The sequence below is a fragment of the Diorhabda carinulata genome, chromosome X (genome assembly GCF_026250575.1).
Source record: "Diorhabda carinulata isolate Delta chromosome X, icDioCari1.1, whole genome shotgun sequence".
Taxonomy (NCBI): Eukaryota; Metazoa; Arthropoda; class Insecta; order Coleoptera; family Chrysomelidae; genus Diorhabda; species Diorhabda carinulata.
The window spans coordinates 59062505-59087465 of NC_079472.1; the positions used below are offsets into that span (position 1 = coordinate 59062505).

Consider the following 24961-nt stretch of genomic DNA (forward strand, 5'->3'; position numbering starts at 1 on the left):
ATAAAATGAGGGAATTAGAAAATTTGGAGTGGTGAATTTATACACAGTGTTTTTTACTTCCTTAATTTATTTATACACTAACACTAAATGCACTGAACTAATCACTATCCACTAAACTATGCACTAAGACTTATTACCAAATACTTATGTTATTCTTATGATGCTAATTTATTTAAACACACTGTTTACTTGTATATCCCGATGTGTTCGGGAAAACATTAGATTATTTACTGACTGATTGACTGATAAATAAGCGCATATTTATACAAAACGAATTTCTCGATAATTCGGATTTTAAAAAGTGTAAAAATAGAAAGACCTTTTTAGACATTGATTCTATAAAGCAGTTTGTGACCATTTTATAGCAATTCTTGGTTCAAATTTGTACGGGGTGCGTTTACCAAATGTTAGATTTTAATTAAAATAATCCAACGGTTTTACGATCCATGTAGTGAATTTATTAATAAAATTATTAACAACAATAGCCGCTGGAAACCCAACAAAGAGGAAAAGATAAATTTAGAAGAGATTTGAACAGATTCCAGCGAAAAAAATAAAATGAGATCATAATTTACGAACACTTAAAAAAATATGATTTTCAAAATTGAACATTTACACTTATGTTAGTTGTTGATTGTACTATTGCCGTTCTTTCAGTTTTGTATACCTTTTGTATTAGCCAAATCTTTTTTATATATTGTTAAATTAAATCAATAAATCTTCATCTGGGAGTTGGTATTTTTATTCATTTAACTCACATCCGAGGAGGATAAGACATTCTATGTTCTTAAGTTCGTAAAAATTGTTATTATTTTTGATCCAATAAAATAAAATATATTTTTATTACTAAAATTTTAAAATTACGTGCCAAACAATTTCAATTATCCTTCTCCTAAAACTATTTGTAAAGAAAGTACTGAATATAAGTCTATCCTCAAATCATGTAACTTTATATCGTCGTTATCATCGACGAGCACTGCTTAATATTTAACAGATTGTAGTTTATAAAATTTGTAATACAATCCCCTTTTTTCAAGAAGATCATCATGTGTTCCCATCTCCACAACAAAACCTCCGTCCAGAACACAAATTATATCGGCATCTTGAATCGTTGTCAAACGATGGGCTATTGTAATGCAAGTTCGACCTTGTCTTGCGTTATCCAAAGCTTCTTGCACAACCTGCACAAAAAATAGAAATTCAAACAATATGAAGGAGACGTTTTCTTCAATTCATAATCAATTTATTTATACCAAACATTATTATATATTAAAACCGAAAATAAGCAATTCGAAACACGTACTTCCTAGCGAAAAGTTTTTATTTGAAAACCATGCATTTCGTAAACTGCGATTCAGTTCTACAGCCATGTTTGCATTCTGGTCGTGGTAGCAGGAATGCTGCGATCAAATCGTCGTGTAGTAAATTCGTTGCACATGGCTATGTTTAAGCATTTTTCCACTATAGTCCAGATTAAACCATGGAAGATTATCTATTGGCAATTTTTGTCATGAAATATTTACGTAAAGAAGCAGAGGAAATGATAATATAGTTAACGCAAAAATAATTACAAGTTTCTTCTCAGAAAAGGTTTACAGAATCAAACATTCTCTTCTCGCAAGCTTGCCCTAATATGACCATCAGTATAACAAACTGTGGAGGTCTTTTTTGTCGCGGGGTTCCAAAAAAGCTGATAAATGCGTTTCCAGAATCAGTCGCGCTCCAATAATCAATTACATAACAATCAATGCAATGCGATATGTTCGGAGCGTTCGTGTCGCCGAAACCAGAACATGTGGACAGTTTCATAGATTATTTGGTCTTCTTAGAAACCACTAAGAAAGGTTTTTTCACACTTCAGAATGCGTATGGCTTCATTTGACGAAGTTTCTTCTTAGAGAAAGTTTACAGAAATAAACAATGTTTTCTCGCAAATTTTCGCTTACATGACCATCAATATAAGAAACTGTGGAGAGCGTTTTTGTAGTGAGGTTCCAAAGAAGATGATTAAAGCGTTTCCAAAATCAGTCGCGCTCAAATAATCATTCACATAACAATCAATAAAATGAGACTTGTTCGCAGTGTTCGTGTCGCCGAAACCCGGACATGTGGACAGTTTCATACATTATTTGGTCTTCTTAGAAACTATGAACAAAGATTTTTTTTATACTTTAGAATGCGTGTGGCTTCATTTGACGAAGTTTCTTCCTAGAGAAGGTTTACAGAAACAATCAATGTCTTCTCTCAAATTTGCGCTAATTTGACCATCGATATAAGAAATTTTGGAGAGCGGTCATATCCGTTCGTGTCGCTGAATCCAGGATGAAAACATGGTCGTAGACTTATATGTAACGAAAAAAATCTCTCACGTGGAATTATATGAAAATATTTTATTTATCATCTTACTTTTTCACTTTCGTTATCCAATGCTGAAGTAGCTTCATCAAGTAAAAGAATTTTTGGATTTCTCACCAAAGCCCTAGCAATAGCGACTCGTTGTTTCTGTCCGCCAGATAATTGTGTACCTTTATTCCCCACTTTGGTTTCGTAACCCTAAGAAAACATAACTCTCTTGTAGTATTGTCTTCTGAAGATCGTTATTGTTAATTTAAAACCAGGATATCCGGGGTTAATCAATTATATAATAGAAAAAAATATCAATTCATTATATATAATTATATATAATTATATATATATATATATATAATTATATATATATATTGTTAGAACGCTTTTTGCTATTTGAAATTTTTGTTTAATGTGAACATTGATACTTTATTATATTGAAAAATTAAAAAAAAATTAGTAGAAGTACTATATTCAAAAGGTCCCGAGGCTTCTTATTCCAAAGATCATGTTGTTTCGATTAAATTTTGATAGGTGAATATATTTGCAGCATTATTAGATATTTTTTCTAAATTACTCACATTTCATTGACATATGATATAAGTAGAATGGATCCAATTGAAAAATTTTGAGGAAAAACCGATCTCAATGATCAATTTCCAATTTACAAGAAATCATACTAATCCATAATTTTCCAATACATTCTTTCTTTACAAAAAATTATAAGATCTGATCTGTTTTTCAAGGCATCTTTTTTTAAAAGTTAAAATTTGCTTTTGTCCTGATTTTCAATGGGGCCACAACGCGTGAGTACTACGTTTGATTATAATATGATACAAGAATAATCAGTTATAATTATGCAACCAGTAATTACTTATTAATCGCTGTGTAGCTAAACGGCTCCGTTCAGAATAGGCAACACAAAATACGCATCTGCGGCACAAGGTCATTAAAATCAACTGCCGCCATAGACGCGATACACCATTCATTTCCGCGACTGGTGATCATTTGTATCATTAATCGTGTTATAAATTTCAATTGTGTGGAAATGTGAAAGAATAAGTTTGAAATAATCATGAAATGAACAATTTCAAAAGTTTAAACTTAAACACGCTTTGGATAAGTTAAAGTAATAATACTTTTAGATATTAACAATTTGGTAGGCGTATAAATCTCTTTAATATTAATAGTTCCATCTACGAATTCGAATCTAAACGTTTGACTAAATTTGACCATGTCAAAACGAGGCGCGAAAGTTTTCAGCCTTGGCAAAAAAACCGTATATTAAAGAAAAATTGCGCAACAGAAGATTTGTTTGTTAATTTCGTAATTTCGACAATGCAAAAGTCCCCAGTGCACTTAACGTGAATCCTACTGTCATAATAACAGAAAGCTTTATTAAAAAGCAAAATTTCAAGATTTTGGGAATTTTATTTATATTATATCCATCGCAAACAAACAAATTATTAGTAACTACACCCCAAGACGAGGTTTTTTCATTCAGAAATACCTAGATATGTATATAGATGAATGATGAATTAATTGTTATTTTATATTTTTGGTATCGTCTCAAAACGATCCAACTATTTTAAGAGTGATTGAGATGATGACAAGTGGTGAGTGAGGGGCGGCGCGGGGGTCGTTTACTAGCATGTTCCTTAAATTTTTAGTTGCCATCATGCCATTGACGGGAGAGCAACGCTCGTTTTATGTGCGCGCGTATTTTGAGAACAATCGATCATTTATTCGAGTTCGACGGTTGTATCGATGACATTATCGATTGCGCAGCGTTGCGGAAGCTCTAAGCAATGCAACAATTTTAACTTGGATCAAGACATTCAATACTACTGGAAACACTATCGACGAAATTCATTACGGCCGTCCAAGGACAGCAGGAACGCTTGGAAACATTCAGTCAGTACCAGATTCTGTAAGCCGACAGCCTCGACTCAGCTTCAGAAAGTGTGAATTTCAACTCGGACTATTACTTTATTTTACAAGATTGAACAACAACATTTTGCTCAGCGATGAGGCACATTTTCTTTGGATAGATCGAAAAAATTGTCATTTTTGGGGAGAACAGAATCCACAGGCCTTACATAAACGCTTACATTGACATGATGTGCTATTTTTTTGTGTCTTAACTGGAACAATGTGAGCATTTTAACCGGCTGACATGGTTCCAACAGGATGGAGCCACATCACACACCACTAACTTCTTTAGTTGCGTTGCACGAGTTGTTCCCAGAAAAGGTGATTTCACAAAAAGGTGTTATTTAATAGCCACCTCGGAGCCCTGAGTTAACCCCACCTGATTTGTTATTGTGGGGTTATCTTAAGAGCGTGGTCTACGAGATTGATCCACGAATTTTACAAATTTAAGAAAAAATTCTGAAGAAAAGATCAGGAGTACTCCTCAACCACAAGTTTTTAATTGTGATAATAGAATACCAGGGGGTAAAAAGGAGGGAGAATTATGGTCGAGAAGGTATGCATATACATTTCATTGACTGAAGAAATTTATACTTGATATATGTATATGAATTCCTATATTTTCTAAATGACCTTGAACACCTTATTTTCTGGAGTTTTTACCATTCAGGTATACACCAAATTTTCCAACACATAATTCTCCATCCATTTTTAGAATAATCTTCACATTAATTTTACAGACAGGATGTTTCACCACGCCGGAAAAATCTATCAACTAATTATCTATAAACTTCCTCAATGGATTGATTTCTGCTTAGCTGAACAGACCCATCTACATGAGTTCCAAGATTTTACCTTAGACATTAGAAAGGGAATTCAATTAGATTGTATTTCACAATAAAACTGCCCTTAATTTCGCGTTACAAGATTAATTTATTCTCAACGAAAATTTGGAATGTGATGCGGGATTATAAATAATATTTGCAAAAGGGGAGATTGAATTAAATTTTTCTCAAAAAAAATTTTAAAAGAGGGTGTAAAGGTGTATTAACCAATTATTTGGACTCGAGAAGAAATGTAAACCTTTTTATTTGTAAGATCAAGCCCTGAAGGAAATGTAACTGATTAATCATTATTATAAATTTCTTCATTTGATATAAATTCAAATATAAAATCAATTACAATAATTGACGAATCTCTCTTTTCCAGCACTGAAATGAAAAGGATGGAACCCAAATAGGACAAAATGCGTAATGTTTTCGCCGAAATCGTATTTATATGTGTGCTGAAGTAGCCCAATAAAAAACAAAGTGTTCTAGATATATTCAATTTTATATCAAAATTTTCTTCAACGGTTTTATTGGTAGAATTATTAAATTTTATCCTATTCTAACAAATTTCGACGATTTGTTACAAATTTCCGAATTGGATACAGTACTGCCAACTTGAAGCTTTTAAATGCGACATTTACCCAATGTTTGAACTCAGGACATCAGTAAAATATAACCCCTAGGACCCCCATTACCCGAAATCAATAAATTTTATTCTATTGTCCAAAAGACATACGACATTTCTAGATGTTGAAACATGAATTTCTTTTTTTTTTGTCTCAAATTAAACGTTAAATAACATAATAAAATTAGAAAGAAACTTTCTTATAAGCCAAAAACACACCATTGACAATTTGAAAATACTCAATTCTACACTGAGTTCCTGCATCTTTTACAAATAATAATCTGTCGCATCGAATGAATTACTCACCAAAGGAAGTGAGGAAATAAAATTATGTATATTCGCACACTTTGCAGCTTCAACTATAGCGGTCATATCTAATTTCAGATGATTAGCTCCATAAGCTATGTTCTCAGCCAGAGTTGTATCGAATAAATTCGGTTCTTGTGATACTATTCCCAACTGAGTCCTTAACGTTTGCAGGTTCATTTTTCTTGTATCAGTTTCATTTACAATAATTTCTCCATAACTTGGATCATAAAACCGTTCTAATAATTGAATGATGGTAGATTTGCCGCAACCGCTTGATCCAACTAATGCCACCGTTTTTCCTTTTGGAACGTTTAAATTTAAAGCATTTAATATTGGTACCGATGGCCTTGTTGGATATGAGAAGTGGATTTGAGAATATTTGATGGTCTCGTCTTCCTTAAAAAATAATACATGTATTAGTGAATAACAAAGTACCTGGAGTCCCATCCCATCCCATTTGTTCATAGAGTTCTTACTACAATCGGTATAAATTCTTGTTCGGTTACGATAATTTTTTCCTAAAAAAAAAACCAAACGTTTGGTTGAAGTTGAAATACTTACCCATAAAGATTTCAACGGATTTGGGATATTTCTAATGGTGGGTACTCTTTCTAAAAGTGAAATTATCCTGGATGCTGCTGTAAAACCTTTTTGAAAGTTTGGTGAAAGGGACATAGAATTTCCTAGATACCATGTGCCGATTATCATAACTTCGTTAACACTAAAAATATCGATTTTAGGATATATAAGTAGCACTTTCACTCTCCATTCGTTCAAAGACATTGCTCATATCACAAAAGTCATTGCGTTAATAGCGAATTAATTGCGAAAATGTTTGGTTTGCTCATCAAATCAAAAATATTTCTTTACAATACGTCGAAGAATTAATAATTATCAGTTGTATTTAGATTTTCCAAGATTGTATGTGGACAGTTGTGATTTTTTTAGTATAAAAGGAGAGCTTCTTTTTCTTCTTATTCATTTTTAAGATCTCACGATCTGTTAATTTTGCAGGTTTCTCTGTATCAGTTCCTGGGAGGTGAACTGCCAGCTGTCCATCCATTTCTTACGTTGTCGTCCGGGTTCTCTTTTCCCTCTGGTTTTCCTTCAAGTATGATGCGTACTAGTATCTTTTTCTTGGTCTCCCCCATCTTACGATGCCTTGCACCCCACATTGTTCCTCTTGTTTTCATTAAAAGGAAAGCTACAGCCACAAAATGATGTTATACTAGAACTTGCGATATGCATCCAAGCAACGGAAACCATGTTTAGTGAAAAGAATTCACAACCGCTAGTACATTTAAAATCAAGGATGTTCTTCGGTCTTTGTAAATACATGGAAATTGAACATCAATCTTCTTTATGTTTGAATGAGGAGGATCGCGATAATTCAACAGATTTCTACAACTATTTTTATTAAGTAGATACGTTTATGGTGAATATTATTCTGAATATCAAATGTTTAAATCTAAAACTTAATCATATTATACTATAATGCATTATACTTACGTAAAAATTGTCCCATAATCACTTTTACCCGAGATAATTAGAGTTGAACCATATTTCATTCCAGCAGCGTACGCAAACAACATTAGACTTCTTGCCATTCCCAGAACAACACCACGGAAATGTGATTTTTTCCTCGCGATCTTTAGATACGGCAGTAACTCTTTAACAAAATTATCTAGAAAAACTGCTTCGCAACCCAAAGATACAACTGTTCTTATATTACTTATAGTCTCGACAGCAAGCTAGAAAATAATTTAGAAAAGTTCATTCTCATCGAAATACTATTTTCCATTATCGTTCCATAATTCTCCAGGAACGATTTATAATAGGTTTAGGGGAAAAATTATAATAAAGGGATGGAGCGGGTGGTGGATATACAGACGACATAGTCATCTACAAAAAAATATTTTGAGAATACACTCTGAAACACAGTTCAAAGAGGACTCAACTACACAAGAAGGTGGTGTCGATCAGTGGGGATGACCGTTAACCCAAATAAGACTTATCTAAAGTCCTTCCAGTTAAACGATTAAATAATCGAGTGGAAAAAAGAGGAGAAATATCTGGAAGTCACACGAGATAGCAAACTTCTCTGGAACAAACATGAAACAGAGATTATCATCGAAGCCACAATGCTAGTATGCAGAAACTTAAGAGGAATTGAGGTTGTAACCCAAAGATCCTACTGTGAATGTAGATGGCAATTGTGAGACCAATCATCACATACGAGGCAGTGATTCGAGATACTAGAACTAGTCTGAATACCAAAAGGAACAATCTTTCATAGGTACAAAGATTGGCTTGCTTATGTGCAACTAGGGCCATTTTTTTAAAGTGATTCTAAATCTCCCAACTCTCCACATAGTACTCCTTAGCTTTGAGAAAAAAATCACCTTGATATTAAGCTGCAGAAATATGTGGGATTATAACACCATACAAGAAATGAACAGATCTATTAAATGGTATACGTATGGATCTAGAGCAGCAGACAGAACTGGAATCGAAGTGTACTAAGCTAGAACCAAACACTCTGAAAGCCTGGGCAATACACCAAGCATTTTCTAAACAGAAACATATGTAATTGAAAAATATTTCCAGTTCAATCTAGGGAAGAACTATGACAAACAGGAGATCATTATCTGTCCGATATCTAAGCAGCTAGAGCTTTCAACTCCAATATCATAAAATCCAAACTGATTTGGAATTGCATTTAAAAATTAACTAGCTACCAAGAAAAAATGTTACTGAGACACACCGGAGTGAAGGGAAATCAATTAGCTAACAAGCTGAAGCGGAGGCATACAAGCCCTTCAAGTAACCTGAACACTACAGAACAATGAAAAAAGCACTGGAAAGTAGGTAGCAAAACCAATTATTGGGACAACCTAACCTAATTGGCTGAGACAGGCAAAAACAATTTAGGAATACTTGCTGCTCAGGGGATGAAACCCCTTTCCACATTCCCAGTCCAGAGGATTGACAGATCAGCCGTAAACATTGGTTTGGGTACTAGCTGCACACCTTCTTAAGTTCACTGGCACTGGAGTTATCCAGCTTGAGCCTATATTCTACTTTGAATATCTGAGATAAAACGAGTTATCACTCACTTTGGAAGATTTTTCTAACATCTTTTGATTCTTCCGAGCATCTTCTTGCATTATCTTTTGTTCAAAATAAATCGAAAAGAATATAAGAGGACACACTGACATCAAAACCAACGTTGTGCTCCATTCAAAATAAAAAGAAAACGCAAATGTTAATATGAACGTCGACATAAAGTTCAATATAGTTCCAATTTGTACACCGGCTATCTGAAAAGTATCGAGATATTCAATTTTAAATAATAAGTAAATATAGTAAACATATAACTGAAATGATCGCTAGTAAGGCTTTTCAAAATAGTTAACTACTATGCACAATCTAAGTAAATTTGGAATTCTAGTTTCAAGGATTCCTTTCGAATCCGTTTGAATAAAGTGCTAGTCGAGAAATGTTACAAAATCAAAGTGTTTCTGCAATTATACAGGTTTCTGTGAATGGATTTTGGTTTCAACAAGATCAATAAATTTTGGCCAGCTAATAGCAACAATGAAGTGACTGACGTAAAAGTGGTAATGTATCAGTTGAGGTTAACAAACGGTCCCTCGACGTCAAAAACGAATATAAATATCCAAAAAGTTGAAAAACTTCTCCAATCAAACAGACGATTGTAATAGTGGAACGTTTGCTAAATAATATGCGAAAAACGAGACCTCAAATCAGTCTAGTGACTCTTATCAATCGCGACAACGTTCCGCGCCAAAATTATATTTTCATTTCATTTTGGTGAAAATTTGTATTGAAAATGATCAATATCATTATGAAAATAAGTGTTATTAACCAAGGGATGACTACTTTTGCTTTTTAAACTTTCAATTTTCTTGTCGGGTTCGCGTTTTTAAGATATATCTTCAAGCTAGATGCGTAACTATGCCAGTATAAAAAGACTGAAACAGTTAATATTTTTAATCGCTGTCAATTCCAACATATCAAAACAACTCTTATCTGTATATTGTTTAACAAAACGACATTCCATTTTCACCCAATAACACAACAATCAATTTATTAAACCATAAATGTCCCATACAATTCAACAATTTAATTTTCTTTATGGTCAATGTGTCAATAACACAATAATCTTTCAACTATTAATAGCGTCATAAAAGTGTAAATGAACAGTACAATAATGCATTGAGTTTATAATAAAATTTCGTTTCGTCAGTTTTTGACAGCTCAAGTATTCCTATTTCTCCTAACTGATCAGATTTAGCAATATGCAATTTCTTGTACGATTACTAAGATTGCGATTGCTATGACAAAGCTTATTTTCCTTTTGGGGCCGTGCCTGTCTTAAAACGTGGACTATTTCCAAGATAATTTGGTTGAATTGGTCTGGGTCTATCGCTACTTGTACTACTCTCAGTATATCGTAGCCATTATAGCGTTTTGCGACCTATTCATCTTGTGCCCTCAACCTGAATGATCAGGCGACGGATTTGATATTTGGTACACCTCGTAATATACGACAGAGCCCTTTCAGTTTAGTATTCATCACAGGATAAATGCATTGTAATTTGAAAATTAATAATATAAATTTTTGACTTTGTTTTTTATATAAATAATTCGTCGTATCTTTCGATCGCCTATGAATGTATATACCATGATAAAAACGATATTTTGAGTGAATTTTTATACGGACTTACTCCTTGAACAGAAACAGCATCACTAGCTAATTGAGCACATAACGCCCCTACGCCATTTTCTTTTCTATCGTACCAACTAATTTCTTGTTTCAGCATAGTTGCAAAAGTTCGGTGTCTAATTTTCATAGTCAGTCCTTCTCCAGCTATAGAAAACGTAAGCATCTGAAATAAATTGTTTCTTAATTTCACGTTTGTGCAATAATCAAATCGTTCTTGTTGCATTTGAGTATGTACACCACAATTGTTCAATTATATTCTCGTTTCATTCTCAATAATAATCTCGCAATTGGGATACTGATCGGTTTCGATGGCTTTCAATCTCATCAGAGCAGTTGATCACCTTCCTCACAACACCAGTAAGCGTTGGTTTACTGTTTATGTATATTTAAACACAACGGCTCTCTGGTATCATTTCACATCTATCTTTAATTGCTTAAATCACGATAATACAATGTATATATTGCTGATTCAAATTGTTAAAATCTGGTTACACAAAAATAAAAACAAATTAAAACTTGCCTGAATAAACATAGCACTTCCAGTCACAATACCTATAATAAGAAAATATAAACAGTAAATATTACTTTCGCTCCTTAGTTTTTCATCATCATTATTGGCAAAAACCTAAAACATATTACATCTTATTCCCAAGAACTAACCATATAGCATGAAAGTGTGTGAAAATGATTAGTGACATGTAATCTTCTTGACTACCACGAAACAAAAAAATAGAAATTATTATTAATTGTTAATATTTACTCCAATTAGTCCTCCAAAAACAACTGCATATATTGGTAAGCAAGCTCCTGTTACTAAAGACGATAAACACCCCAAAACGATATAGTGCCAATCCGAGGCATTTATTTCCATTATTTTCCATAAAATTCTTTTTACTGCAGATTGTTGAACATCTGACTATAGAAAAAATTCAAATTAGTTCACAGAATCCGCATCAGTAGTTGAGGGTTTAGAAACGTTTAGAAACTATTCAATTTTTACGATGTCTTTGAACGTATTTATTAATGAAACTTTTGAAAACTATTACTCACTATAGTCTCTTTCTTTTCCCGCTGTTCTGCTTCTTCTGTGATAAGTTTATTTCCATCATTGAAGGCTCCAGTGATTTCTTCATCTCCTAAAGTATTACTTTTAGTGAATTTTATGTTTTTAATGTACATAAGAGAACAATTTGATTCACCCGTAGTATAAAAGTATATCAATAGCTTCTAATAAATTATATATTTCTTATGTAAGGTTGACTAAAGGACAACTGTTTAGTGAAAATTCGAGTGTTTCAAAATAAAACACTGGTAATAATTAAACTTATTTCGGAAATGAATATCTATGCACACTGTATACACTCTTGCTAATAATATGATCTAAAGAATGCTCTTCAAAGCATGTACGACAAATTCTTCAAAAAACTTTGGCTTGCGTAGGAACAAACATAGAACGAAGCAAAAACCAACAAGAATAATTATTATCTGTATTTTGCAGAAAAAATAATTAGTATCAATAGCCTCGCCAATATAATATTTTTTCACTACTTCTTCAGAAGGTTTACTGATTTATATACAATTACCAAGCTTCTCTGATTTTTTCTTCTAAGTCATCATCGGTTTCATTTGAACATTTTTCTTCGTGGATTCTCCTCTGAATTATTTGTTACTTCCTCTTTGAATAACATACTTTGGGATCACACCCACTTTTTTTAAGCAAATTATCTCTGAATCAGTTCTATTTCCACATTTCACCAACCAACAAGCTAAATTTCTACTCTAAAACTTTTTTCGTTTATTAATGCTCCACTATTCAAATAAACCTTCATCAAAAATTTTAAATAAAACTATGACCAGACAATATTTCCACTTGTCAAGACAATACAACGTTGCCGGTGAGCAATTGAAGTTTATGAACTGTCTATTTTTGTATGTAAAAGAAGCCTTCTTAAACATGATATCAAGGAAAGAGTTATAGATTGAATAGAGAATGCAAAAGGATTCTTTAAAATGTCGTTTGGTTTAACTGAAGGAAAATCGACTATCGTGGTTGTAAACTTGGTAAAAGTTGAGACAAAAACCGCTAAAAGCATATAACATTCAGTAACTATCTTGGTAACATTTGATGTGAAAAATGTGGATGAGGATTGTCGCTTCAAGCATATCATCATATTTAGATCTCTTGGTAACGTGCTACTTTCCTGAAAGAAAGCAAATCACATGGTGGATACCACCTCCAGCCCCATGAAACTTTTATTATGACAAAATCCTTGTTACCGATTACCCTCAAAAATATCCTCAAAATCCCTAGGATATCGGAGTTTATGAAAGAAATAATTTTGGAGCTTGCGAAAGAAAAGACTAAAGTGATATTGGTGCATTCACCGAGGAACTTCCACAGACATATTTTGAGCACTTGCAAAAAAGCTGAAACATCTGCGGTAGATTTGAGCCGCTTAATGCCAAATATGAACATTTCTACTTCTTTAAATCGAAAAATCCTAATTATGGTCGCTTACTAAATCATGTTATAAGCAACTTCGTGTTGGTATCTTGCACTTAAACTACAGCTTGAGAAAATTCGAAGAAAACGAGTCATCATAGTATCATTGGAAGTAGTAGTGCTACTACCGGACTTGATACTCATAGACTTACTAGCAAGAGAAACAAGTTTGACATATCGTAAAGATAATTAAAGAAAGTGAGATAGAAATTTCCATGGAAAACTACCAAAGACGATGGGCCGGAATGACAGACAAAGATAGTCGGACAAAAAGATTTCTGATACAAGTTTGGTTCGATAACACGCCTTCCAACTTGTCCTGGCAGGAGGAGCGTAGGGCAAGCATTTAACAAATCGGTTGCCTACCTTTACATTCTTTCACATCAGTTATTCCTTGAGATACAACCATATTGTAATAAGATCCTTTTTTGTCCATGAGTTCCGCATGTGTTCCAATTTCTGATACTATTCCTTGGTTTATGAAAACAATACGATGAGCATTTCTTATAGTCGACAAACGATGTGCTACTATTATGGTGGTACAAGTTCCACTAATCTGAAAATAGTTCAGCTTCAGTGTTATTTCATGAAAATTCCAGCTTTTTTTTTTCTAAATTACTGGCTGTTGTTAGGAAAACTGGATCTCGACAGTACCTAAAAACCTTAATCAGTGAATTGATGGACTTACCGAGTCTAAAGCAGCTTGAACTTCTGCTTCACTAGTTGTATCCAAAGCAGATGTTGCTTCATCTAGAAGCAAAATTTCTGGACGTCTTACTAAAGCTCTAGCTATTGCTATTCTTTGTTTTTGTCCTCCAGATAACTGAGCACCTCTTTCTCCAATAACTGTTTGGTACCCATGGGGTAGAGCACAAATAAATTTGTGTGCGTTGGCTTTTTTTGCGGCTTCTTCAATATCTAATTGTGTAGCATTCAATCTTCCATATCTTATATTCTCTGCGATAGTTGTACCAAAGAGATCCGGTTCTTGACTTACAACCGCTATCTTCCGCTTCATCCAATCCAAATTAAAATCCTTTATGTCTATATCATCAATTTTTATCTTGAAAACATATTCATAATTGATTTGTAGAAACGAATTAATTTTCTACTTACTCTTCCTTCAACTGGATCGTAAAATCTCTGAAGTAATTGAATACAAGTTGATTTTCCGCATCCGGAACTTCCTACAAGAGCAACTGTCTCTCCAATATTTATTTTCAGGTTAAAACCTCGGAGTATCTAGAAATTTTTTGTTATAAATGGAGAGTTTAAGGCAAACAAATAATTCAGAAGATAAATTTCTACTGGCAACAACCATAGATAATAAATTTGGTGAAGATATGTATGAAATAAGAGACCTAGATGTTGTGGATGGTTGTGGATGCGAATAACCGCTACTGAAGTTATACAATCCTTCATTATCGATTCCTCATCATTAATTTCTATTACAGCGACTAGCCTATGAACAAAATGTACGGCATGATCGTGGGTTAATAAAGATCTTCCGCAAGCTCGAAATGTATCCCTCTGAGAGCAGATGGTTGGAAGCTAGCACAAAGTGCTGGATTGGGTATTTTTAGACCAAAATGCAAATTCTCCATACCTCTAGGAAAATCACTCATCGTTTTTCAGATAGAGTTGCTAGATTTAAACAAATAGGAGTATCTGGATATCCAGTTGTCATGAAGTTGCTTAAAGTTATTGAGAGCATGTGAAAATTAGCGTGGGAGTGCAAACAAACTCTAAAACCCCTAGCTAACAAAAAAGAAAGTAACCCTAATATAGATACTATGCCACTAGGATGTACTAAGCAATGAAGAAAAAGACAGCTTTGCTAAAAAAGGAGCATTGATTTCGTACTTAGGACCAGAGTCCTATTGTGGTCTTATGAGGTGCCACATTAATAAAGAACTGGACGGAGAGCTGAAGAATTATTTGTAGTCTCACTTGAGAATCAATCCAGGTCTAAGATAATCCTGAAACTTTATGACCACATCAGCAAAGACGTCTGAGGTGATGACCAGAAACAACATCAAACTGGTGATGGGTCTTCTGATAGGTCATTATCCCATCAAGTATGGCAGAGGATGACAACTGTAGATTCTGCGAGCAAGCCATGGAAACATCTACCCTGCGAATTTCCTGCCTATTTGGACATAGAAATCCCAGAAAAATAGTCTCTTTTTGAAATCAGAGCGATGAGTCCTGTACAAATTTATATATATAACTATTTGTTATCCATTATTATGACTCACTAGCTCTACACTCTACTAAATCTCCATAGTATGATGTGGTAATCTACTAGGAAGAATTTCGTTGATGTGATTCTTGAAATCGGGGTATCAAAAAATTAGATAATCTCAAACATATACTATTAGTGTTGTCTCAAACTATTGAGAATATATGACTTACTTTCACATCTGGTCTTGAGGGATAATCAAAGTATACATTTTCAAATGTAATATCCTTAGAAAAATTCTTTAATGTTCTACCAGCATTAACATCTTTTTTTATTATTGGCGCACTATCTATAACAGCAAAAATTTTATGTGCCGCTCCTTTCGCCGTGCCAAAGATTTCCATTAGTGGAGCTCCCATTCCAAAATTCCAAGTCGCTGTCAAAGTAGAAAAGAATACCTGAAAGATCATTTTTTTTTTAAATTCGACTTATACCTCTCAACCACTTTATTCGATATTAAAATAATAAAAGAAATAACAGTTATAGAAAATTAGTTATCACAATCCATTTCACAATTTATTTTACTTTTCATGGAAAGAATGACAACAACTTGAGACGCCAGCTCTCGCTCTTCCAAATTACCAAAACTAATGAACTGTCTTCTTCGAACATGATCTTGAATCAGATCAGAAATAGAAGAAAATAACTAGCTAGAACAAGCTGTGTTTGTCAATATGCCAGCACATTTAACGAATTTTGTACAACAATATCATCGAATCAAATAGAAAACTACTTCAAGGATGCCACTCAACGGATAGATATGAAGATAGACTTATAAGTAATACTTACTGAAATCATATTTGCTGGGGTATAAATTTGTTTTTCTGGAGGTAGGTGTCTTTCTTCAAGAATTAGCTTAACTCCGTACCAAAATGATAGGGCATAGCATGCGTATACAAAAAACCACAAGCACCCATTGCTTAGAGCATTGAAAAAACCTCGTTTCAGATTGTTCTTCTTGGCATTGATCAGATGCTTATCATATCTGGTCAACTCTTTTTGTTGGCCGTCGAATGCAACAACGGTTTTTATAGAACTCAAAACTTCTTCTGCTATTGCACCAGCAGCTCCGTAAGACTCCATTTCTTCTTCTGAAAATTTCGTAGATACCTATAAAACGTTTGTGATTGTTTTAATGAAAAAAGTATATGTCGAAATTGATTCTATTGGCAAAATTGAGAATTATTGAATAATGTTTTTATATTCATTGTTTTACTTTATAGTAATCGAGACCTCTCCCATTTTTTCTTATAGATAATGACAAGAAATTTTCACATTTTTATCAATACAATCAAGTCAATAATACTTCATGTTAACATTGTACCTTTAACTACAAGCGCTGGTATACAAAATACACCATTTGGTGTATTTTGGCAGTCTTTTTTTTTCAAAATGTACACCAAAGTTTCATAGTATTTCCAACTACCACAGTAGTTAATCCGATGAACTCCAAGTAATGAGGTAGGTGATATTCGAATAATCTTTCGATATCGAATCATATTTAGATGATTCAGGTCTTCATGACCATAGTAATTCTTCAAACTACAGCTTCCTTAGATTTCTCTTTGATGGGCACAGCAGTCTAGATAGGGAGTCGGTATTTCTGGAGTAGGAAACAATGCTACGATCCTGGATCAATACTCCTCTCTTGTAGCCAACCCATTCCAGTCTTTTTGTGACTTTGGTTCTTCGTATGCTCTAACCCTGGGATGCTTACACGAACTGCGTAAATGCTTTACCTTGCCACGATCTTTTCAAATTCTTCTGAACCATACATTTCATCAAATGGATCGGTTTGTCTTCGTCGCTGTTCTCTTGTATGGTTCTATCCTTGTTGCATTTTGAAGCCTCTATCTTTTGGATGAGCTAAACCAAGTGTCCTCTCCATGGGTCCTCATAAATGCTTTGATGCCTAGACTTTCCATCATGTTCCCTGCTGCTAATGGACAAGCGTATGGAACAAGTTGACCAATGTCTGCCTTCGGTTATTCAACTGAGATTGATACAAATGTTTCTGACCATGTCACATGCTCAACTTTCCTTTTTAGCTGTTCTAAGTCAACAGTTTCTTCAAGAGGTATCATCTGGAGTACATCTAAGGCGTACCCTACTAGCAAAGTTCACTGCCTTTAACATTATCGGACCTGTTTTAAACTGCTTGACATAATTGGTCTAACCGTCAAACGTGGGAGCTCTTGTTGATTGCATGGCAGCTGTCAGAACTTATTCAAACTTATCATATAAATATATGCGAGTATGAGAAATGTGACAGCGTAAGTTAATGCTGATTAAAAGTTCATTCACCATATTTTTTGATTACATAATCTCGCTTCAACACAGAAGGATTTATTTCGATTAAAGGATAGGAATCTAATTAATTTTATCGAAATAATTTATATTTTATGAAATTGTTCATTACCCATGATATTAACGCCATAAGAATTGTGGACAAAGGAAGTGATACCATGCACACCAATGCCAGCTTCCATCCTTTTACAAGACTTAATATAATTCCAGCTACAAAAGATGACTCGAAAAATAAGAAAGTTCCTATTTTATCGCCGATTCCATCTTCAATTTTGGAAATATTACTAGAAATTAGAATTATATTTTTACAGAACTGATAAAATTACAACATTTTTTTCGTTACAACAACACTTACTGGGTAAAGGTTGTTGCAAAATCGCCAGTTCTGTTCATATCGAACCAGGCAATATCTTGATTCAATGTTTTTTCAAAAAACTGCTTCCTTATTTTGAGAATCTAGAACAAATAGAAAAGTAGTAAGGATTATATTATATTCTGAAACTGAATTACTTTATTCGCTTAATATACGGAATTTCAAATATCTTCCTTGTTCGATTTTTTATTGCGAGCTATGTATGACAAGGCTGCTAATTTGGCAGAGTAATTAGATTAATTAGATTACATAACTATGTGTGATTCGAGTGTGGACCTGGTAAATTGAATTCAATGTAACCTACAATTTAATTCCTATGATTTTGCCTTTTCGGTTTGTTTTGTAAGCTTCCTCAGATATAGGATATGGATCATAGAAATGAGACAGGTGGCTTCTTCTGAAAGACAGTTGGCTATTTCGTTTCCTATAACTCCGACGTTAGAAGGAATACAACGATGACCGGTGTATTTTGAATTTTCAACAGTTCGTCTTGGAATGAAGATTGTGTGGTCGACACTTGTTTGATATAATTGATGGCTATTATTTGCATTTATATGGAAATGCGCATGCTTAAACGCTTGTAACATAGCGAATAGTCCATAGACACTAGAGAAAGAAGTGATTTTATCGGAACCGAAATATTTTTTTGATAACCTACTTCAGCTTTAGACTTTGAAGCATCCGTGTAGAAGACTCTATTATATTGTTTTCTTCCCATCAATTCGAAAAAAAGGTGCTGCTGGTTTCTTCCTTATTGAATTAAGGTCAATGAAATTAAGGTACATTCGAGACGTCAGTTCTCAATCTACCTAATCACCAAAACTAATGAAATACGTACAAGTGGGAGCAAATAAATTAGAGTTTTTATCATATTTTTGTTTAAGGGCTTAGACATCCGTAGATGGTACTATCAGTTTGATTATAGGTACTGGTACTGGTTCCTTTGTGAAAAGAAGAGTACTAAGCGACCAAAATTCTAATGCCTACAGACTACGGATTAACCACCAACTTCGCTATTGGAAAGTTGTGGCATGACGATGAAGATTTGATCGATCATATTGTGTTCATTGATGAATCGACCTTTTACATTATTGGACATGTTCATGATGGAAGGCTTGCTTTGCATGGCATCCACCTTTATGGCCTCAACAACAATCATTTGTATGTGCCACCACAACCAGCAGGCATACCGGAATTAAGACACATGACAGAAGCAGCTGTTGCAATGATTACTCAAGATGAAAATCAATGATTGAGCAGTTCTTGGCTATTAACATTATTTTAGATGTTTTTTAATTTAATGCTTATTGCATTAAATGCAGTTTCTAATATTCTGCACAATATTGAAAAACATTAATGAATATCCTGCCTCTTTCACTGCTGGATATGAGCCTCCCTTAACCTAGATGATTTTGCTCCATATTGGGCACATTGGATCCAATTGGATGACATCCTTTTCAGATCCCCAGTCCTCGCGTTGGCTCGGTTCCCTTAGCTTTATCCCTGAGACGCCATTTTAGTAGTCCCTTCGTCAATTTATTTCCTAACAATCTTGAGACATGTCCAATCCAGTTACATTTTTTTCGTTCTTCTTTGCAGTTTCGGATTTTATCTCGTAATGTCACAACTAACATGGACCTCTTCATGACAAGCTTTTAAGCCATAAGTCAATACAAGGATTGGTCAAACACCTTTTGTTTGAGACATGTCGATATATCTAATGTCTAAACTTGCCAAATGTAGCTTAAGTCAATGAAATAAAAGTTCCACGTAATTATGTGACATATGTATATGATAATACACAATTAACTTACCTGTTGAACAGCGCTATAACTGAAAAGAACCATGGATAAATATGTGGTGATAATAACTCCCAAGCCGATTCCAAATGTTTGGATACCATATTTCCAAATACCATAATTTAGATCTTCGGTTAACGAGTCTTTTTGATCTTGAGTCAATGAATTATTGTATAACGAGGCGTAAGCTATTATACATCCAGTTACATCACCAAATAATATCATTGCAAGAGGCTGGGCAACTCCGCAGCAGATGGAACATATTCCTCCAAATAACATACATACTTTATCTAACGTAGTCGCATATTCAAACTATGACAAAAAAAATAGTATGAGAACTTTCTATACGATGAAAATATCTTCTCGTGTTGGTGAATAATCAGTTATGGAAATTTGGATAACCTTGTACATTTTCGCATATTCTGCATCTTCTCAAATATGTATATTCTACGAGGGTAGCTACTTAAGTTTTGAGGTAGACAAATTAATCAAATATTCACTCGTATATGTAAAATAGAAAAAAATAATGAAACCTGTGAAATTTGGCAGAAACTTTTCTGAAAACCTATAAAATTACTACAAGTTTCTTTTATACTGAATAAATATGAAAATCCAAACATTAAATAAAAACAACAATTTTATTTTTCCTTGATGTTTGTCACAAATAAAATTTCTGAACGCAACCGTAATATTTGACATTTGACAACCAACTAATATGGCGATCCATTCTCTATGTCAATCGATACCTCAGAGAAAGAGTGTATGCTTTTGAGAGTGACGATTACCGCTACGTGCGTGAGAATTTTCTTTACTTCGGTGATCCTTTGTGATGCATACATGCGAGTATTTTTGCCACAAAATGAAACAGGAAATTTGTTTGCGAAGAAGTTGCTAGATATTGGAAATAATAAAGATTTCTGTCACATCACAGACTCACTAGAGGAGCTTAATAAACGTGTTTTCCCAGATATAGCGCAATAGTTCAATAACCATAATTGGGTGGGTGAAAGAACAATATTGCCGGCGAAAAATAGAGATGTCGAGGATCTCAATACGACCATTAAGACGTTTTGCCAGAACAGTTGGTTTCCTTCAAATCAGTCGATATCGTTTTGAATCAAGAACTATCCCACGGAGTTTTTGAATTCACTGGAATTGCCTGGATTACCCCCTCACAATTTGAAGTTAATAGAAGGATCAGTTATCATTATGCTGTGTAACATCAATCAACCTCGACTGTGCAATGAAACGAGACTATAAAAAAGGTGATGAATAACGTCATTGAGGCAACAATCGTAAAGGGAAAATACAAAGAAGAGAATGTCGTGATCCCGCATATTCCGATTATTTCAATGGATTTTTTTGCCATGACTATAAATAAATCGCAAGGCTAGATAATAATAATAAAACATCATTCATACCGAAAATTTTTTAATTTGTTTTGATAAAAAAGGGGTTTCTTTTGTTTGAATTGAGTTTATTTTATACAAAAGTTTAGGTCTTTTATTTATCGATTGAGGCAGTACGAAGCCTGCTGGGTCAGCTAGTATTCAATATTTGTTGTACTCACCAATCGAAAGTAACTAATTGTAGCTTTATCCTCACTCCTGTAATGAAAATATCAAAAAATAAAAATAATTTCTGTACTTTCCAATCATTTTGGAAGAAAAATTAAAGAATGATGCGATGACTAGATGTAAACTCAATACATCCTCTAGGAAAATTGAGCCTACACATTGAGAGAAGCAGCAACAATTTCTTATTGAAATATAGTGAATAAATTAGAAGAATCACGTATAAATCTGATGAATTACTGCAGCTTTCAATGACTCTTGATATATTTATATTAATTATAGACAATTAGGTAAATGCATATGGACATCGTTCTAGGTTTGCTTGGTCTTCTTAGTCGAAAATTACTTCCGCGAACCATATACAAAGGTCTCAAACAGAAGTTTAAATTTGAAAAAACAATTTTATGAAAAATAAGTAGCTATTAAATAAAGGACTCTCTTCACGGATCAGTTTGGATTTGGTCTAAATCGCTCAGACGATCGAAATTGGTGATTCACTCAATGTACTCTTTGCGAATTGTGGCTTTTCGCAAGAAGATCAATTACGATTTGGGTAGAATTAATTTCCATGCCCGGATTGAACTCATTTTCATTGGTAATTGGGCTCTAATTGTTCGGGGGCACATCGAGGAAGTTGTCTTAGAAGCTGCTCCATTTACTGGTGATTCATTTTGATGCAGATTAAAATCTATCGATAAGATCATTCTCCTATTGAATTTAATCAGCTCCAAATCGGCCTTTGTGAAGAATGAGATTCTATGCAGGTGGAGGACATCTAAACTTTAATTAAATCAATGCCTGATAGGGCTAGAGCTTTTCGTTATAGCAAAGGGAGAAATATCAGCTATTAGAATAAAAGTGAAGGAAATTTATTTTTAAAAATTTTATCAACATAAAAATACAAATTACAATTTTATAAATGCATGAATTTCAATTCAATCAATTACATGTTTACAAAATATGATCTTTTTGTGTTTTAATTTTTAGAATAATTTAGATTTTTCTTCATGTAACTAGGAAAAAGTTTTTTAAAAGAATGTGTTTATTTCTATATTAAATCTTCACTTTATATTTTTTGTTATATCTGTACTAAAATGAAAACTATTTATGTCTGGTAGATTTTGTGTAAATATCTCTTAAATTAATCAATTCTTATACGAGGGCTGCTACTTATTAACTTTTTATATATGGCAACACTAATGAACATCTGACATTGCGATTATAAGTTTTGACATTTTTTATGGTGAACGCCTTCAGAACGTGTTGTCATACGAGTCCTATTTGAGTTGTTTACAGATATTTGAAACATTCATCTTGGTTAAAGCATTTTCGTGCGATGATTTTTCTATGACTTTCGACGTGGTTTACACCAAAAACAACCTAACCTAACCTAACCTCACTTCGACTTTTGGTGATGAAGCACCATCTTAAGGTTTCCCGAATTCAATCGTGGCCGTCTAAAATATATGGCCATTAGTTCCATTGGCATACAATAAATGTTCAAAAAGGACACGTGTCGATTGGTGCAAAGAAATGGTGAAAGATCGTGTCGTACTAATTAACTAACTAAACAAGCATGGACTGTCTGGGTGGAATAATTGAAGATATTAATTATAGCAACGTAGAACGGTCAATTCTGAATGGTAAACCAGCATTTTTCTTGTTAGAAATGTTCGGAAAAATAAAGGAAACCAATCGCAGAAGATGAATTATTTTCATTTCGACATTGCGAGCTTTCACACATTAGTTTAAACAAAAATTTTGTTGATGAGTCATCCACCGCACAATTCTAATTTGGCTCTCAATGATTTCCTCTCATTCCTGCAGTATAAAAATAAATTGTGAGGTCAACGTTTTCGTACACCCGAAGAAGCAATTCATGCTTTAAAATCACATTTTGAAAAATATTGAAATATATACAATTATAAATATTTTTGTGTGTATCTAGGAATTTAAGTAGCAGCTCTCGTTTTAAAATGAAATAAATTAGAAAGGTTTAAAATATTTAACAAAATTATAAAACCAAATCTGAGTTTCCGGTTTTTTTGCTGTTGAGTTTATATTTTTTATTTTTATATTATTCCCGAATTCGGGTGAATTACATGAAATTAATTCTATGAGTTAATAACGAATTTCTCTTATCATAAATATACAATGATCTATTTTTTCCTCAATAACGTTGGGTATTTAAGGTATTTACTTACTCATTTGCTTCTTCTTTTTTGTTACACTTATTCTCAATCATTATTTTTTATAATTGTTTAAATACCGTCAATTATACTGAGTACACTACAATTCGTTTTACTGAATCGATCAGGAAATATGAAGCTGTGGCTTACGTATTAATATACATTTAAAAACAATTTCTTCAATCGAAACTTATTAAATTGTACTACCGTTAATTGACTTTAAATCACACTTCAATGTTGAATTAATTATATAGGAAAATTTATCCAAATTTGTTACAGCCATGAAATACAGTGGACAAATTAATTATGGAATAAAGAGTCTATTTCGGAAACAGAAGATTATTTGCAATAATTACGACATTTTACCAATTTTTTTTTGAAATACGTTCCACGTTCCAATTTGCATTATTAGAAAAGAAATGGATGTCATGTGATACATATTTTGAACAGGATTTTAATGACCGTATTCTAGTAAACAAAAACGTGAGAAACTTTTTTAATAAAACTAAATTTTCTAAATGGACATATTAAGTTACTCATTAAGTTGTGTGGCTAACTAAGAAAAACACAGTTTTTTGCCGAAAATCGATTTTATTCTTAAATATAATCTCCTTCAAGAACAACAACTTTTCGATGCCGTGCGTATAGAAGGATTTTTCTTTTACCTCAAGATAGGTTTCAGTTTCAGGAATTGCTTCTTCATTTGAGGTAAATTCCTTCTTCTTTGAGATTAGTGAATAGCTAGTAGGCACTGAGGGACCAGATCTGGACTATACAGTGGAAAAGGTGTTATTTTTGATCGACTGTAAGTGAGCGCGGCACCTATGCTGTAAAAAGCTTTCTCGTGGTCAAATATTCATGCATAATTGTAAACACAATGCCTTCTGATATCTATACGATCTCAGCTATCTCACACATTTTTCTAACCTAACCATTGCTGAGCTTGCACAGATAAATTAACATACGAAATTGTTTTAAATCCATTGTTTTGGAATCTGACTAATCGAAATGTTATAAAACTTCACACATAGTCTTTTGAAAGTTGGTACTTCATAAACGTCATATGGATTTGACAATGGCAGCGACATCTGTGTATCAGTCACACGACTTATTGAGAGATATAGATTTAGAGTAGTACATTTCTACAGACTCATTTTATATTTTTGGGGTCTGTTCACATAT

The 24961-nt window shown here is 33.4% G+C and overlaps 1 protein-coding gene across 2 annotated transcripts; it reads right to left on the reverse strand.

The window, feature by feature from the left end:
- Nucleotides 1-65: 65 nt before the first annotated feature.
- Nucleotides 66-23902, reverse strand: LOC130901760 (ATP-dependent translocase ABCB1-like). Of its 2 annotated transcripts, XM_057813341.1 has the most exons (20): nucleotides 23795-23902; nucleotides 21587-21623; nucleotides 20032-20328; nucleotides 18200-18300; nucleotides 17957-18128; nucleotides 16327-16647; nucleotides 15711-15935; nucleotides 14412-14537; nucleotides 13984-14358; nucleotides 13662-13851; nucleotides 11843-11928; nucleotides 11553-11708; nucleotides 11313-11417; nucleotides 10794-10955; nucleotides 9159-9362; nucleotides 7552-7793; nucleotides 6604-6763; nucleotides 6040-6438; nucleotides 2407-2553; nucleotides 66-1181 (listed from the first exon to the last, which is right to left on the reverse strand). In XM_057813341.1, exons 1-20 carry the CDS (start codon nucleotides 23833-23835, stop codon nucleotides 981-983), a joined length of 3747 nt encoding a protein of 1248 aa, XP_057669324.1. In that variant the 5' UTR covers nucleotides 23836-23902; the 3' UTR covers nucleotides 66-980. The 2 variants fall into 2 exon arrangements, with proteins under 2 accessions (XP_057669324.1, XP_057669326.1); XM_057813343.1 differs by lacking the exons at nucleotides 66-1181; nucleotides 2407-2553 and having other exon boundaries at nucleotides 6242-6434.
- Between the last annotated feature and the right edge of the window lie 1059 nt (nucleotides 23903-24961).